The following is a 14,579-nucleotide window of genomic DNA, read 5'->3' as shown; positions in this document are numbered from 1 at the left end:
AATATTGGTCCGTGCACCGCGCAGCCGCTGAGCATCAGAGTCCAGATCTTGATCCCTTCTCCCCCCGCAACGCTTGACCTTTATCCATCCTGAAGATTGCTCTTCGCTTGTGGTTGTGAGTACTCCTTTCGGCTGACTATGGAACGTGCCCTTTCGAGGAGCCTGCTCTTTTGCCATGGAGAACGCAAATCCTACCAGCGCTATCCCACTCGATGCAGAGCCGAGACTTGAAACGGCAACAGACGATCCGCTCAGCAAGAATGAACCACCACGACAATTAGCCAATATCAAGGTGGCGAGGAAGCGCACCAAGACTGGATGCCTGAGTACGTGGGTGGATATCATATTACGAGCCAATATATAGTGTGCACCATTCCCCGGCTAACTATGATTAGCTTGTCGACAACGTCGTATCAAATGCGGAGAAGAAAAGCCTATTTGCAAGAATTGTACAAAGTCAAAGCGTGAATGCAAGGGCTATGCGCAGCGGTTGATCTTCAAGAACCCCTTGGGTATTCCCGGAGTACCGAATCTCATTCCAACTCAGTCTCAACCTCTTCCGAGTCAATACGAGGGCGAAATTGACCTGCAGCATCTGACTTCGGCCGGGACCCATGGTCCAATTCTCGCCCCCAAGCTCCATACGATCCCTGATTCGGCACAACAGCCTGCTCCTCAGTACTCAGCCGTCTATACACATAGTATAAGTCATGATGATGCTGTTTTCGCTAAAGAATTTACCGTCCCCGCTCAGACGCTACTTCCAGAACCACCAACTCGTAGAGTCGCGGATCAAGCCGCACCTCATAACCAGCAAAGACAGGAGTCTGCCAGCTATGATCAATTCTCTATCCGCGAGCTTGGACAACGTCAGCAGGGCACTGAGGATTGGGTCCGCCAAGAGGTAGAGACGGCAGATCTTCCCCAGCTTTTACAGATACCGCAGGTATGAATATTCATCACACCAAACAATGTTCATGCGACTGATGAAAATACTAGAAACTTGTTCCGGGTCCAGTGAACTACGAGAGTACATTGCCTGCGCAACAATATGTCGAACCACACAGAGTCCCTGCGCCGATGCAGGTGGGGTCCTCCATGACTCCTTTGTCACCCTTTGAATATATGGACGACGACGATGACGACCCATATGACGTGGAAACAGATGAGGAAGCAGAAGAACAGGTTAAAATGCAAAACTTGAACCAGCTCAACATGGTCATGGCTTCCGCGCATCGGGACGAAAAGCAGCTTCGTCTTTTTACTACCTACTTGGACGAGCCTAATATGCTAGCCACCTATCAACCGACTTTTAGTTCATCCCCATTGAATAATCCCAAGACTGCCCGAATCTTTCTCCATTTCATTCACGCTACTGGCCCAGCCTTGTCAGTTTTTGAGCGGCATCCGATTGACCCTTCGATGAGATTTGGTGCTCCGGTCCCCGTGGCACAGCAAGGTCTTTGGACATATACTCTCCCTTTGAAAGCATTTGATCACCTAGGCTTGCAACAGGCTATGCTAGCTTTGAGCAGTCTGCATATTGCCTACCTTCAAGGCACATCAAGTGCGGTCTCTCTGAAGCATTATCAATATGCGCTTCGAAGAGTCGGAAAAGCAGTCGGACTTCCCGCGCGCCGGAAGCAGCTAGGCACGCTCGCAGCCTCCCTTCTTCTAGCCTACTATGAGGTGATGACCGCCGATCATATCAAGTGGAACAACCATCTCGGAGGGTCAGCACAGCTGCTTCGCGAAATCGATTTCGCTGGCCTAACCCGTGACCTACGCGCTCAGCGACGCAGCCGATGGCTTGCGCAGAGCCACGTTTATGGTTCCTTCATGGACAATTATTTGTTTAGCAACCCCACTTCTAGTGACGACCCATTTGCGGAACTGGAGAATGAAATCGACGAGAACATGATAGGCATCTTTCTAGGTCGTGCGGTCAACTACGACCAGTTTGGGCAAGTCGAGGAGGAGCACGCAAGGTCTCGGAAGAAACACCTTTCTCCTAAAGATATTGAAACTCTTCGAATCCAAAGTGACCTTTATTGGTGGTTTTGCAAACAGGATTGGCTCCAGAGCATTATCAGTGGCCAGCCATTGTTGTGAGTAATTTCTGGATTTTGATGGCCTTTTCAAGCTGACTTTGAGTAGCCTACCCTTCTCTCATTGGGGCCAATGCCCTCCGCGTGCGCGCTTAGGGCGGCTTGACGCGATATACGGCTCTGCCGACCATTTGTCATTGCTGATGGGTAGATTGGCGGACTTTGGGGTACGAGACAGGAAACGAAAGATAAAGCTAGAGAAGGCTGCCGGGCCCGGAGGTTGGCGGCCGGACGCAAGATTTGGCATGTTTATGGCTCAGTATGGTCCTCCAAGACCCGGAAACCAAGGGAAGGGGCCCTTTGGACCTCCGCCGCCTGTCACAGCCGGACCCCATCATCCCGCGGGCTCAGGGCCGCCCCCGAACGTGTATCCCGGGAACGGACCCCCTCAAAGCACCGGGGGAAGTAATATGAATCCTCGGGGGCCGCCAGGTGGGTCTTCAGGTGCTCCTCCTGGTAATCCACCCATGTATGGCATGATTCCTTCTGTTGGACCGAGGGGATTGCCTCCTGCCTTCGCGGCTTCGCTGAATGATCAAAATGACTTCCTGGAACACAAAGAGGACGAGGAGGAAGTATCATACGAAGAAGCTGTGAGGGAATGGGAGGATATATTTGCAGCGTTCGACGCATTTGAGCAATCACTAGGGCCCGATTTCATGCCTTTACCGGCCGACTCCACTATACCGATCTACTCGCCGTTCGGGCCGGCTCTGCAATATCGTACGCACAACATTGGCAGCCTATGGGGCTTTTATTATATCGGCCGAATCCTTTTGCTTCGGCTGCATCCCTCAATGCCACCCGCTATGATGGTAGCGGCAGGGTACGCAGGTGCCGCGACAGCGCATCACGCTCAGACCATCGGCAGGATTGCGGCTGGTATATATGGCCCGCAGTCTCGACACCACGGAGTTGAGGGGTTCAGCCCAACATTGGGTTCCTGCTTAATCGAAGCTTCAGTGGCTCTCTTCTTTGCGGGCGTACAGTATGTGGATCCTGACCAACGTGAATGGACCATAACCGTTCTGGATGATATTTCCCGCCTTACGGGTATCAAGTCCTCAGGCGCGATATCCCGAGGCTGCAAGACAGCTTGGACGGCCGCTTCAAAGAGGCCCGGTGGCCCTCCTTACAATCCTGACCCGAGGCCTGATGCTCACGACCCACCAGCCTGGAAATACTACGAAAAGTTCGAAGCTAATACCGAGAGACGATGGGTGCCTGTTCCCAAGACCAGTCCTGGGCCCCTCACATGGGCAATGGGTATTTTGAGCGTCGAAGATAATATTCTCGAAGAAACCGGATAAAGAATGTGGATAAAGCAGAGGAGATACTCAACATGGGGCGTTGAAGAGACTTCTGGTGCGGCAAACGGTGTATTACAGCTGGCTCAATGACGAGGATGGCTGAGGAACATTTTTGGTCCGTTGGCATATTATTGATGATGTTTCAGACTTCTGGTGGGAACGTAGTCCCTCTCTCACTGTTCAGAGTATATGTGCTGTCGTAATGATTTATCGCTTCGTTCACAGCAGAGGCTACTAGTATAGTTAGTTGTCCTCTGACACCTACCTGTCCAGACCACAAGACGCAGTGACCTGGCGTACTCATTTGGTTCCTGCAGCACCGGGATATCGGGCTGCGCCAATAACGCCAGGCCAGTTCATTGCGCATCCAGTGACAAGGCAAAACTCGCCCCATAAAGTCAATGCGGTCTCAGTTCAAGGACAGCGCTTCCAGTTGAGCCAGATTGAGTGGTCCAGGAGTGCCCAAGTGTCAGGTACTAAGGTAGATCATAACGGGAGACGCAGGCCATGCATCGACTTCCGGGTTGGGCAGCGACTCAGCAGGAGCCAGCGGTTCGACGTGAACTACTGTGGGCCTACGGACTCCTCCGAGAGCTGCATCTCGGAGTTCAGCAGTTGATGGAAAGGCAGAAACAGCATTCACCGTCTCTTCTCCTGCGAAGCAGAGGGTCACAGGTGTTTTGGGGCAGGCAAAGAGCGGACACCGAGCAAAACGAGGCGCAGACAGAAACCTTAGAGATGGAAATAATACGGTATGGAGGGGAGCAATAATTACACAACCTATATTTAGGGCGAGAGCAGATCCCCAGACTCGAAAGTTGAAACGGACGTCATCGCTCAGCATTATAAAGCGGCCAGCGCTTCGCTCACTCTTGTCTCACAGCGCTTCTGTTTACTTTTCTTTTTCCTTGCCTCAGACGAGATCGCAATACCTATTCTCACTTTTTCCTCTTCGCATTGAATCACGTCTCCAACTCGATACTCCCTATCTTTGCTCAAATCCACGGTTCCTTTACCCCACCACACCAGCGGTCCGTCCCCAGTCATCCGCCTGCGTCACCCACGGTACACTCGAGCTGACGCTTGCGGGTCAGTCGCCATGCCTCGCTACTCTGACTCGCGCTCCAGCGTGCTGGAAAGTGACTCCGAGTATCTTTCTCGTGAGTCCCGCGGGCGCCATCGGTCCCGTGGTGCTGCGATCCTCGACCGACCACCACGCAGAGTTGAAGATGAATTTCGCTGGGACGCTCGCTTGCAAGAAACCGATCGCTTCGGACCTCCAGCTCGCCGACCGAGCAGACACTATGAAGATGACCACCTTCACCACTCGGGACCCCTAATTCGCCATGAGCGCCGCCATGCAGAGAGTCCCCCTCCACGACCCAGGATGCTGCGCAGACAATCCTCACTTGATACATACGATCGTCTGCCCTCGCGCAAAATCGACGAGTACTACCATGGTTATCTCCCCCGCGGAGCGCCTAGCCCTCCTCCTGCGCGCCGCAGGGTCCGTCGAGACGAGTATGAAGCGATTCGCATTCCGGAGCGGGAGAGTCGATATAGGGAGAGGGTCGAAGAGGTGAAGCCATATCCTCGTAAAGGCAAGACTCGCATGCCCCGGAAGCTCGTACATACACGTGCGATCCGTGAATACGGGTATCCCTATGAAGAAGAGGTATGGAACATAATGTGTGCGCATTCGTCCATTGCGGTGCTAACAAAATTCAGGATGACCTGGTCATTATTCAACTAGCTCTTTCCAAAGAGCAGATTGATGCCGTCATTGAGAGAAGTCGCGAGATCAAGCGTCAGGCTGAAGGTACTGTTCACGTGCCCTAGCCATTAAGCGCATATACTGACCATCAGTTAAGCCATTCCTATAAGAGCACGATCTCCCGTCCGAGCGACATCGAGACACAGAAGAGTGGAGCGAGTCGCGATGGAGACCTTTACCCCAAGTCCAAGGGCGAGTGAGACCCTTATCGTCGAGCCAGCGTCGGATCGATACCTTTCGCCGTCGCCCGCAGGCTACGACTACTCGACGAAGACAACGAGGAGGACTGTCTCCCGGTCTCGGTCGATTTCCATTGCACCACGTACCCGTACCCGACGTCATTCATCTCCTGTCCGCATGCTAGTAGCGCCTCGTGACGAGCGCAGCGACAATCCTGGACAACTCGCGATGGTTATACGCCCTCGAGACAGCGATAGTAGTCTTGATGACTATGCCATCGATCACTACAGGCCGCCATTTGACCCGGAAACTGCTCTATATGGGCCCAGCGGTGAGGAGGAGGAAGTCTTAGAAATCAAGAAGGACCGCAGAGGTAGGCGGACCAACCGAAGTTCTCATACGACAGCTATTAACATTTTTGATAGGTCCTCCCTCGCGAACCCTTCGCCGCATGCTTGCAACCATGACCTAACTTTCTCTTCTTCCCTTCCAGCTTACGACATGTTTCTCCTTTTCTTTGTCACGTCTTACGAGTTTCTTTCCTAATCTGAGCGACTGAGAGATTAGATGGGAGTATGTGATGGGATCATACCAGGTTTCGCAGGCATCGAAACCGTGTTTTCTGCTGTCTTTACATTCGATATACTCTTACTTTTAGTTGTATTTTTCAGACTGTACACTTCAATATTACGGCTGTCACTTTGTCATTGATGGGATAAAGAATGTAGATCCTCCCAAAGAGAGCATGTGAAACAGTGGCGGTGCAAGGCGGTGCGGGAGGCCTCGACTCGCTCAAGCGGCCAAACCAGCTTTCCCAAACAAATCGACACACAACAGCTCCTCTCCCCCTATCACAGACGCCTGTTACCTCTTCCTTTCTTTCCATTCCAACCAGCTGGACTGTTTTGCTTTATATCAACCATGGACAAGTTCCAAGCTTTCGGCAAGAACTTTAGGTGAGATAAATGGCAGCCTACAACATGGTTATCTGTCGCGGAACTGCATCCGTCGCCAAAAATGACATGTATCATGCTTGAGATAATGGTTGCTAACATGGGCCTGATGTCGCTTTGCCTTGAAATAGTGCGAACTTTACGCCATTTGCTGCGCGCACACAGCAGTTGATCCGCGAGCAGCTAGGCCAGGTCGAGGACAAGACTCAGCTTCCTGATGAGTACATCGAGCTCGAGAAGAGGGTGGACGCCCTCAAGCTGGTACACCAGAAACTTCTCCAGGTGACGTACGTCATCCCATGCCGCAAATGAACCAGGCAAGCTGTCCTTACATGTCGGCCTATAGCTCCCAATACTCCAACGAAGCCTACGACTACCCCCCGAACATCCGCGAATCCTTCAACGACCTCGGCCGCACCATAAACGAGAAAGTTCAGCTCCTCTCGCAGGCCAGCACCCCTGCCGAGGCCCAAGCCGCTCTGACCGCGCCTCCCGCTGCGAAACCCCAGCCCAAGACCTTCAGCCATGCCATCGCCCGCGCTTCGCTAGCTGGCTCCCAGACGCTGGCGAGCACCATAGCTGGAGAGGACCCGCTCGCGACCGCGCTGGAGAAGTATGCCCTTGCCTCGGAGAAGGTCGGCGAGGCCCGTCTGGCGCAGGACGCCCAGATCCAGTCGCGATTCCTGGCTGGGTGGAACACCACGCTGAACACGAACTTGATGTTTGCGGCGAAGGCGCGCAAGAATGTGGAGAATGCCCGGCTTATGCTGGATTCCGTCAAGGCGAAGCATAGAACTGCGGAGGGAGATTTGGATAGCTTGAGTGAGGAGGCGAGGTCAGAGATTGAGCAAGCGGAGGATGAGTTTGTTGGACAGACAGAGGAGGCGGTCAGCGTTATGAAGAATGTGCGTTCCAATTTCATGTTCGATGAAGCTATCGGAGATTTACTAATCATGTGCTCTAGGTCCTCGATACTCCCGAACCCCTCAGGAACCTGGCGGACTTGATCGCCGCCCAGCTGGAGTACCACAAGCGCTCCTACGAGATCCTTAGCGAGCTGGCTCCTGTTGTCGACTCGCTCCAGGTTGAGCAAGAGGTGAGACATCCATTCCGTCCCCTACCGCTTCAATGTGCCGCAACTGACTTCAGACAGGCAAGCTACCGTAAGAGCCGCGAGGGGGCTTAGGCGAGTCACACGCGCCAGTTATTTCTGCTTCCTATTAACATGCCCCGCGCCGTCTGTTATGTATCCCTTCTTCTCCTACACACTCTACCTCTTCCATCCCCGTACGTCATCTACCTATTTGGACCTGTAAGGGCGTTTGATATCCCTCGACGGCGGATATGTGATTTGAATTGATCCGTAATCATTAACCTCTTATCATTCCACCAATGAGCCCAAATGAGCTGTAGACAATCTGAAATTTGTAAATATGCATCCCGATTCCCAATGACATATGTACACTACACCGCCACAGCGCGCCCGCGCCACACCAGACCCATCGGCCACAGCATCTCGGGGAAGCTCCATCAGCCAGTCAACCTTGAACTGCTCACACAGCCGTTCCTCCAACCTAATCTCACATAGAAGGTCTCGTCTTTGCACCGCACACGTTATTGTTTCCGGATCTAGCTCCGCCGATTGCTTCGTTACTCCCGCCGTCGAAGGAACTCCCCATTCCCCGGCCTAGGCTACCTACCTACCGACTCCGCGACAACCCATACCCTTCTCAACGAGCGCAGACGTGTAGCGTCCAATCGAAAACGCTTCGACTCGACTAGGCCGGCCCAGTCAAGTTAATCGCATCTCACACACATCCTCCAGCCATAGGACCCCTCCAGAATCCATAAGAGAACAACATGGCAAACGGGTACATACTCCGCCCACGTCTCAAGACAGAACAAACTGTCAATCAGTCAAGAGAAAGAGCATCGGCTAATCTTGATTCCTACGGAATACAGTTGGAGTCTCCTAATCGGCCTCATCGTCGTCGTGGCCGCCGGCGTCGCAGCTTGGTTGTTTAGTCCGAAGGGGGAGAATCAGACGTATGTCTCCCCTCTTACGTTTTCACTCTCTGTTCCAGCGTTGCATCGCATTCTGCTCAGTGATCTCTCGCGGAAGGGTCGACCCTACCCATTTCGTGCGGGCGAAGAGCATATGATGCACTGAATATGCGGCGCGGATCAAATGAACTGGATCTGTATGGATAGCAGTACTAACATCAACTCCCTCTCTACAGAGTCTGGCGAAGCACAATCATCCTCTCGCTTGCGAGCTGTTATCTGATGTGGGGTATGTTTTTCTTCCCTCTCCCTACCTCTCGCTATACGATACAACAGGATCTTCGACCCCGAAAAAGAGAACATATGCTAATCTGTCCCGTTCACCATACAGCGATCACATTCCTCGCACAATGGCATCCGCTCATTGCTCCCCGGAGATCGGATATCCGGCCTGATCGCGTACCGCAGTGATAATTGTTGTGAAAGGGGGTTTTGTTCAGGTTGTGGATAGAGATTGAAGATTGGGGCCGTCGGATTTCCGAATACGCCTCGTTGGTGCCTAGTCTGTGCCAGGATTGTAGCTCCGGCTGTGGGCAATGGCAGTTGACGGGCATTGACATAGCTCCGTCGGGCTAGATTACGATTGAGATCTCAAGGATCACTGAGGTGGGTTGGGTGTGGATGGTATATGGAGGGATGCTGCATGGCTAGCAGCATGGCATTTATGTATAGTTACTTCTTCTCGTTTCTTTCAGTATATCCATATGCATTCCATTTCATTTTCCGTGCTGGGAACACGTTTCCTGCTGGCTTTTACGGTACGAGCGAACACTCCAGGAGTTGCGTCTCATACTTTCCGTAAGAAGCCCAATCAGTAATATATACAATAGCAGGCGATCTAATATCCGCTTCAGAACAAGAATAAAAGACACATCACTCACCCTATCCAACCCCAACAACCCCCAAAATAACCCTCTGTACCGTCCACCTAGCAACCAACCCCGAAACAGCAAGCGCCATAGCCCGGAAATACCCACATCCAAGCAGGATATACAGCGCTTCGATGTTACTCAGCAGCACGAGATGCGTATCCGTCGCACCCAGGGTAAACAGTGAGCTGGCGATCTCGATGATATTCGCGACGTAGCTGGCTGGTAGGGCAGATGGTATGAGATGGAGGAGAGTTTCGAAGAGGGAGGATGAGAAAGAGGACGATGACGTCGATGAGGAGGAGGAATGTGATTGTGTTGAGGATGAGGATGAGGAGCCGGCGAGGGCGGCGGGGGTTATCCCGCCTCCTGAGGCATGCTGTGCGAGGTTTGGGTGTGGTGCGGAGCCTACTCCGGCGGAAGAGGAGGAGGCTGAAGAGCGTGAGTCGAAGCTACCGCTGCCGTCCGGTCCCCAAATCACGAGAAGGATTGGGAAGAGCTTCGCGCAACTGCTGACGAATAACGCGGTGCTGATTGCAGTTGGACTAGCCTGGGATGGCGGTGCGAGAGGCTGAAGGCTCTGGGCTGGGGCCGTAGAAGTGCGATGTAGTGGAGGCGGGAGACCGCAGAAAGAGTCGCGCGGGCTAGAGGGTTGGTTTGGGCGTTGGTTCTCATTTGTCACGCCATTGGTACTGCCGTTACCACTGCTCGTGCCATTGGTACTGGTATTGGTGCTGGTATTGCCAACGGTGCTCTGAAAATCCTGCGAGGGAGCTTGCGATGCAATCTTGGACGGACTTTGCGACGCAGAGCCCGGGGCTTGTGGTTGTGGGAAGGTGGGGAGGACGGGTGTTGAGGGATCCGATGCGGGGACGTCGGTTGGCTGGGATAAAGGGCTGTCGGTCGGTTGTTTGGAGTTCGGTAGAGTCAAGAATGACGCGAGGAGACGGACGGTGAGATGGTGAGCGAGGGTTGCGAGGGCGTTCAGAGTCAGGAAGAAGAGGTATTGCACAATGATCGGAGCGCGCGAGAGGAATGTTGACTCGAGAGACGGAGACTTTTCAATTCGCGCCCAGGTCAGGTAGACGTCGAAGAGTAGTAGGAGGACTCCGAGGCGGATAATAGAACGCTACAGCGAAATCAGTCATTGTCAATGTAAAGGTTTGGATGGTCTATCGCCGGTGTCTGACATCAAATTTGTGCTCGTCTCCTTCGAGCCGATTGAAGAGGAGATGGCGGTACACCTTCGAGTATTAGCCAAGTCCAGAAACAGCTGTAGACCTCAAGTACCTGTGGCTTGATCAAGACAAGATCAATGAAGATCACGACAAAGTCATGCTCAACGTATTTGTCGGCGAAGCGTTTGCAGCGCGGGCACTGCGTCAAACGCACGCCTTTGCCCAGGGACCGATCATCTGCGCGACTGTAGGCGCTGTACAGGTGCGAGACCGGGTACGAGCATTCGATGCAGATGGGCATCGTCAGTCAATGCCCATGATGAGCGTGGGTTGTTGACGGATTGCAGTTGCATAGTTGGAAAGGAGAAATGTGGTTCTGCTGATCTCCGATATCGCCGAGGGCGGTGAGCTACAAAGAGTGTATACATCGGTGTACGCTGGAGAAATGGCGACGACTTAAAGGATAGAAAATTCAGGATATATTCCAACCTCTATGTCTATGTGCATCTGTATATAGTATATATTAATCAATCACTCCAGTATCGTCCGCCCAGCTAGGCTGGATGCTTCGACACACAGACTCGTAATCCCGGAATATCTGCGGATTCTCAGGGAGATCAGGAGTGGTCCAGAACATGGTCCAATTGGTATCCGAAAGTTTCCAGGTTCCTAGAGACCGTTCAAAGTACCATTTGTTGACTGGGTTGTCCTTGCGGCTACGCCAACACACTCCGTTGGGGAAGCATGTGCGCACCATGGCATTGAACACAATATCTGCAACACCTCCAGCACCTTGACTGCGTTTGAGGACTGCAAATTTGTCGAGATACGGCACCATCCGTGCCGTGCTTGCCTCGCTCCCGTCATCCTTTACACCGGGCGGGAGTTCCCAGGTTAGAATAGCGCCGCCTTCGTACTCTCCTGCAATGATTAGACCAGCCAGGCGGCCGTTGACTCGGTTGAGGTAATCCTGTACGTCGAGTTTGCGGTTGAACGAGTCTTCAATCAAATGCACGAGTCGGGGAAGATCAATGCTAGGGTCTTCGAGGCTCAACTCTGGGCGGTTGTGAGCTGTCCACACTTGGACGTGTGGATCTGGAAAAAGACTGACGGGCATGCCGCGCTTAACAAAGGTGGTGGGCGGTGCGGGTAGGTTTATTGAGCCGCGTGCCCGTCGACTCAACGGCAATGAAGATGAGAGTAGAGGCTTATCAGTGAGAAGGTTATGGATGAGGGGGTTCCGCTGTCGTCGTGTACCCACGGACAACTCCGTGGCTTCGGGCGAACGTGCCGAGTCCGCAACTTCAAGAGGAGAAGTAATGATACCAGATGATGCTGATGGAAGCATTGCCAAGGTTTGTTGTGAGAGTCGCAGATTCTCCAAATGTCCATCAATAGTGCTTCCACCGACCTTGAGAGGCAATAGACCTTGTTTCGAAGGTGCAGACGCGATCTCAGAATCGACCAACTTTGACAGTGGATTACTCTGGACGATGGAATCAGCAAGACCTGTACCCTGGTTCTCACCCGCCGGTTGGCGGACTTGGGAAAGCTCGCGCTCAATGCTCTCGAATTCCTGGTCCATATTGATAAAGGCATGCGACGTCTGAGGCCCACGAAAAGCTGGAACGCCTCCGAGAGGATCTAACAGGACAACACGGTCCAAAGACACTTCCTTCTGTAGGTCACTAATCTTCTTGGCCACCACCAGGGGATCCTCGTCAGGATCTGGTGTCAATGCCAGGCCTGCAAACTCCTTGGTCAAAGCCAAAATTGCATCATTAGCGGGTACTATCACAGCCTTTGGCACGTCTTCCGTGTACGCAATTGGCGCAACAATCAGGATTTGGCCATCCCGCAGCGGGCCAAGGAGTTGCTTGCGAGACGAGACCGTGGGTATGTTTGGCGTCTTAGCTGACAAGGACAACACCGAAGCCAGATATGCGGACGTCGAATCCGGCTGAGCGTCAATTGCCGTCGAAATGCGACCAACCTGCTCGGTAGCTATTTTCCGCAGCGTGTTGGCATCTCCGTCCGACCCAGGGTCAACGACCACACAGCAGGCCATCCCCAGCCGGTTGAGCTGGGAGAGGGTCTTGGCCACGCCAGTCAAAGTATAATCATCCAGCAGCTGCGGGGTTTTGATTTTGACCAAGGCTAGGTGCAGTCGTTCTGGTAACTCTTCCCGTGTGGGGGTGGGTGTTGAATCATGAAGGAACACGGGTGCATCGTTGATGGATTTCGACGGACAGTAGAATGACCCCAAGTTGACGCCGGAAGGTAGTGAATTGGCAATGGTCTGCTCGATTTGTTTTCTTGACTGTTTCTTGGGGGGGTTCGCTCCGTGCTGCGCTTTGATCCGGGCGAGGTATGATTTCGCTTCGCGTTTAGTAGACGCCGAGTTCAATAAGCTCATAAAGAACTCCTAAAGCCAGTCATATGTCAGTTAAGACTCTCGCGAAGCAATTGACAATCTGGAGCTATCATACCCGATCGAGCAACTTCTCCTTTGCACGACGGCCGAGCCGATCATAGCTGTGGCTGGTAGACGAGAAGTCGGCGCTCTGGTTGACTCCGCGATCGCACGCGAAAGAGAAACAGCGACGGGGAGCTGAATGAGCTTCATCGCAAGCATTCAGTACGGCCGAATGCCACTATAATAATAATGTTAGGTGAAAGGCCGAACAGCAAGAAGCAAACAAGCTCGTACCGTGAGCGGGGACTGAGCAGCAGCCCGCGACCAAGTGAGCGCCCTCGAGCTCATGGTGCATCGCTAGGAGAATTCGAAGCTCATTCCAGGTACAGGAACAGAGAGACGACCAGGTTCCTAAGGAACCGGAAGGGCAGAGAACATTGTGGGGTGCAGTTGGCGGGCCGGAGGAGGGAAAAGAAAAATGGGTCGATATCTTGAGGGAAAAAGCGTGAGTCAATGACGATGCAGCCGACTCCTCCGTTCTCGGCTGCGTCGATTTCTCCCGAGGCCAATCATCGGGACCGGCTTCTGGTTTATCGTGAGGGATGAGGGATTTCTCAGGATCAGACACACTGAGCTTCCCTTCGATCCTTGGAACAGGATCCCGTCGCCTGTGAGCCCCTGTCTGTCAGAAGTTGTTCCTGAACTGGCGGTCGAGAATAGCGGTAAACTATTGTATCCATAGATGGCAGTTGAGGCCATTCACATTCCAGGCCAATTTTAGAGTGTAGAGGATGCTCAATAATGGTCCCTGGGAGGGGATCGCTTAAGCTAAATATATACACAAACATATCTCCTGGAAGCAATTTCATGTGCAAATTGCGACAGTACCAACCACACAGCGTCAGACACGAAACTCAAGGCTGAACTATATCCCGCATAATGAATGCTACCTCCCTGCGAGGAATCAGCGATAAACCAACCACTAAGCGAGTCCTTTATGCTTAATGACATTTGCGTTTCCAAGGTGCCCTGCTTATCACAATTCACGGTTTAACTCTCTGCTGGGTGCTGGCCGGTCATCCATCCGATTAAATAACGTCCCAAGCAAACTCTCTCGCTTCCGCCTGGATATATATCCAAGTTGCATCCGGGTTCCTAATGATGGCCCTTGACGTTCTCCAGGTGGACAAGGTCTCAACACAACTTGAGGAAATCTATAATTTAGATACAACCTGACAGAATCATGAAAGGGAGATACGCATATTGGCGACGGTCCCTTAGGCATGTACTTTTAAGCTCCAAGTACTAGCTAATATGTCAAAAGGCAGGAGCTTCATTGACAAAGAGTTCAAGGTTGATGTCACAGACACATAGAAAGCGTAAGTTTATAGCAACCTTATTGGAGTTCAATCATCCTATTTGATTCAGTCGAAGTAACCTTTAGGAGCATCCGCAGCAGTGTGTTGGAGTCGGAGGTAAACCAGATATCCAAAGCTTATCAGTATCAATTATGCTCTGGCCTCATCTCGTAACCACAACCGGAGAGGGGCGATAATGAGCTTGTTGTCAGAGCCTGAAAGTGCTTGAAAAGAGGCGGACTTTTGACACTGTACACTATGCAACGTGATATAGTCCACCCATGTCATGTCCAGTGATACCTCCTAGTCCCAGTAGTCTGGAGAATACGATAAGACGAGAGTGGGGGAGCAAAGATAAAGGTTGCGAAT

At 52.5% G+C, this 14,579-nt stretch overlaps 6 protein-coding genes across 6 annotated transcripts; 4 read left to right on the top strand and 2 right to left on the bottom strand.

Annotated features, from left to right (window-relative positions):
- Window positions 1-77: 77 nt before the first annotated feature.
- BJX68DRAFT_228887 (putative C6 finger domain protein) lies at window positions 78-3,633 on the top strand. The gene is made up of 4 exons (XM_071038926.1): window positions 78-326; window positions 396-946; window positions 1,000-2,108; window positions 2,158-3,633. Exons 1-4 carry the CDS (start codon window positions 176-178, stop codon window positions 3,416-3,418), a joined length of 3,072 nt encoding a protein of 1,023 aa, XP_070903013.1. The 5' UTR covers window positions 78-175; the 3' UTR covers window positions 3,419-3,633.
- Window positions 3,634-4,353: 720 nt separating this feature from the next.
- Window positions 4,354-6,079, top strand: BJX68DRAFT_177395 (uncharacterized protein). Its single transcript, XM_071037149.1, has 4 exons — window positions 4,354-5,093; window positions 5,147-5,237; window positions 5,290-5,745; window positions 5,798-6,079. The coding sequence occupies exons 1-4, from the start codon at window positions 4,518-4,520 to the stop codon at window positions 5,842-5,844; spliced, it is 1,170 nt and encodes a 389-aa protein (XP_070903012.1). The 5' UTR covers window positions 4,354-4,517; the 3' UTR covers window positions 5,845-6,079.
- A 273-nt stretch (window positions 6,080-6,352) lies between these two features.
- On the top strand, window positions 6,353-7,511 carry BJX68DRAFT_263045 (BAR domain-containing protein; the record flags this gene model as incomplete). Its single annotated transcript, XM_071044590.1, has 5 exons — window positions 6,353-6,396; window positions 6,457-6,612; window positions 6,672-7,230; window positions 7,290-7,421; window positions 7,479-7,511. The coding sequence occupies 5 exons, from the start codon at window positions 6,353-6,355 to the stop codon at window positions 7,509-7,511; spliced, it is 924 nt and encodes a 307-aa protein (XP_070903011.1).
- Window positions 7,512-7,867: 356 nt separating this feature from the next.
- BJX68DRAFT_228879 (ATPase, V0 complex, subunit E1/e2) lies at window positions 7,868-9,123 on the top strand. The gene is made up of 4 exons (XM_071038925.1): window positions 7,868-8,196; window positions 8,288-8,371; window positions 8,566-8,618; window positions 8,721-9,123. The coding sequence occupies exons 1-4, from the start codon at window positions 8,186-8,188 to the stop codon at window positions 8,798-8,800; spliced, it is 228 nt and encodes a 75-aa protein (XP_070903010.1). The 5' UTR covers window positions 7,868-8,185; the 3' UTR covers window positions 8,801-9,123.
- Window positions 9,124-10,901, bottom strand: BJX68DRAFT_228875 (sterol homeostasis protein ARV1). The gene is made up of 3 exons (XM_071038924.1): window positions 10,549-10,901; window positions 10,449-10,502; window positions 9,124-10,387 (listed from the first exon to the last, which is right to left on the bottom strand). Exons 1-3 carry the CDS (start codon window positions 10,735-10,737, stop codon window positions 9,272-9,274), a joined length of 1,359 nt encoding a protein of 452 aa, XP_070903009.1. The 5' UTR covers window positions 10,738-10,901; the 3' UTR covers window positions 9,124-9,271.
- An 8-nt stretch (window positions 10,902-10,909) lies between these two features.
- arg2 (acetyl-CoA:L-glutamate N-acetyltransferase) lies at window positions 10,910-13,316 on the bottom strand. Its single transcript, XM_071038923.1, has 3 exons — window positions 13,147-13,316; window positions 12,926-13,090; window positions 10,910-12,861 (listed from the first exon to the last, which is right to left on the bottom strand). The coding sequence occupies exons 1-3, from the start codon at window positions 13,198-13,200 to the stop codon at window positions 10,960-10,962; spliced, it is 2,121 nt and encodes a 706-aa protein (XP_070903008.1). The 5' UTR covers window positions 13,201-13,316; the 3' UTR covers window positions 10,910-10,959.
- Between the last annotated feature and the right edge of the window lie 1,263 nt (window positions 13,317-14,579).

The sequence above is a fragment of the Aspergillus pseudodeflectus genome (genome assembly GCF_044049435.1).
Source record: "Aspergillus pseudodeflectus strain CBS 756.74 chromosome Unknown BJX68scaffold_6, whole genome shotgun sequence".
NCBI classification, from domain to species: Eukaryota; Fungi; Ascomycota; class Eurotiomycetes; order Eurotiales; family Aspergillaceae; genus Aspergillus; species Aspergillus pseudodeflectus.
The sequence above is the reverse complement of the archived record's forward strand: the minus strand, read 5'-3'. Positions and strand labels throughout refer to the sequence as shown.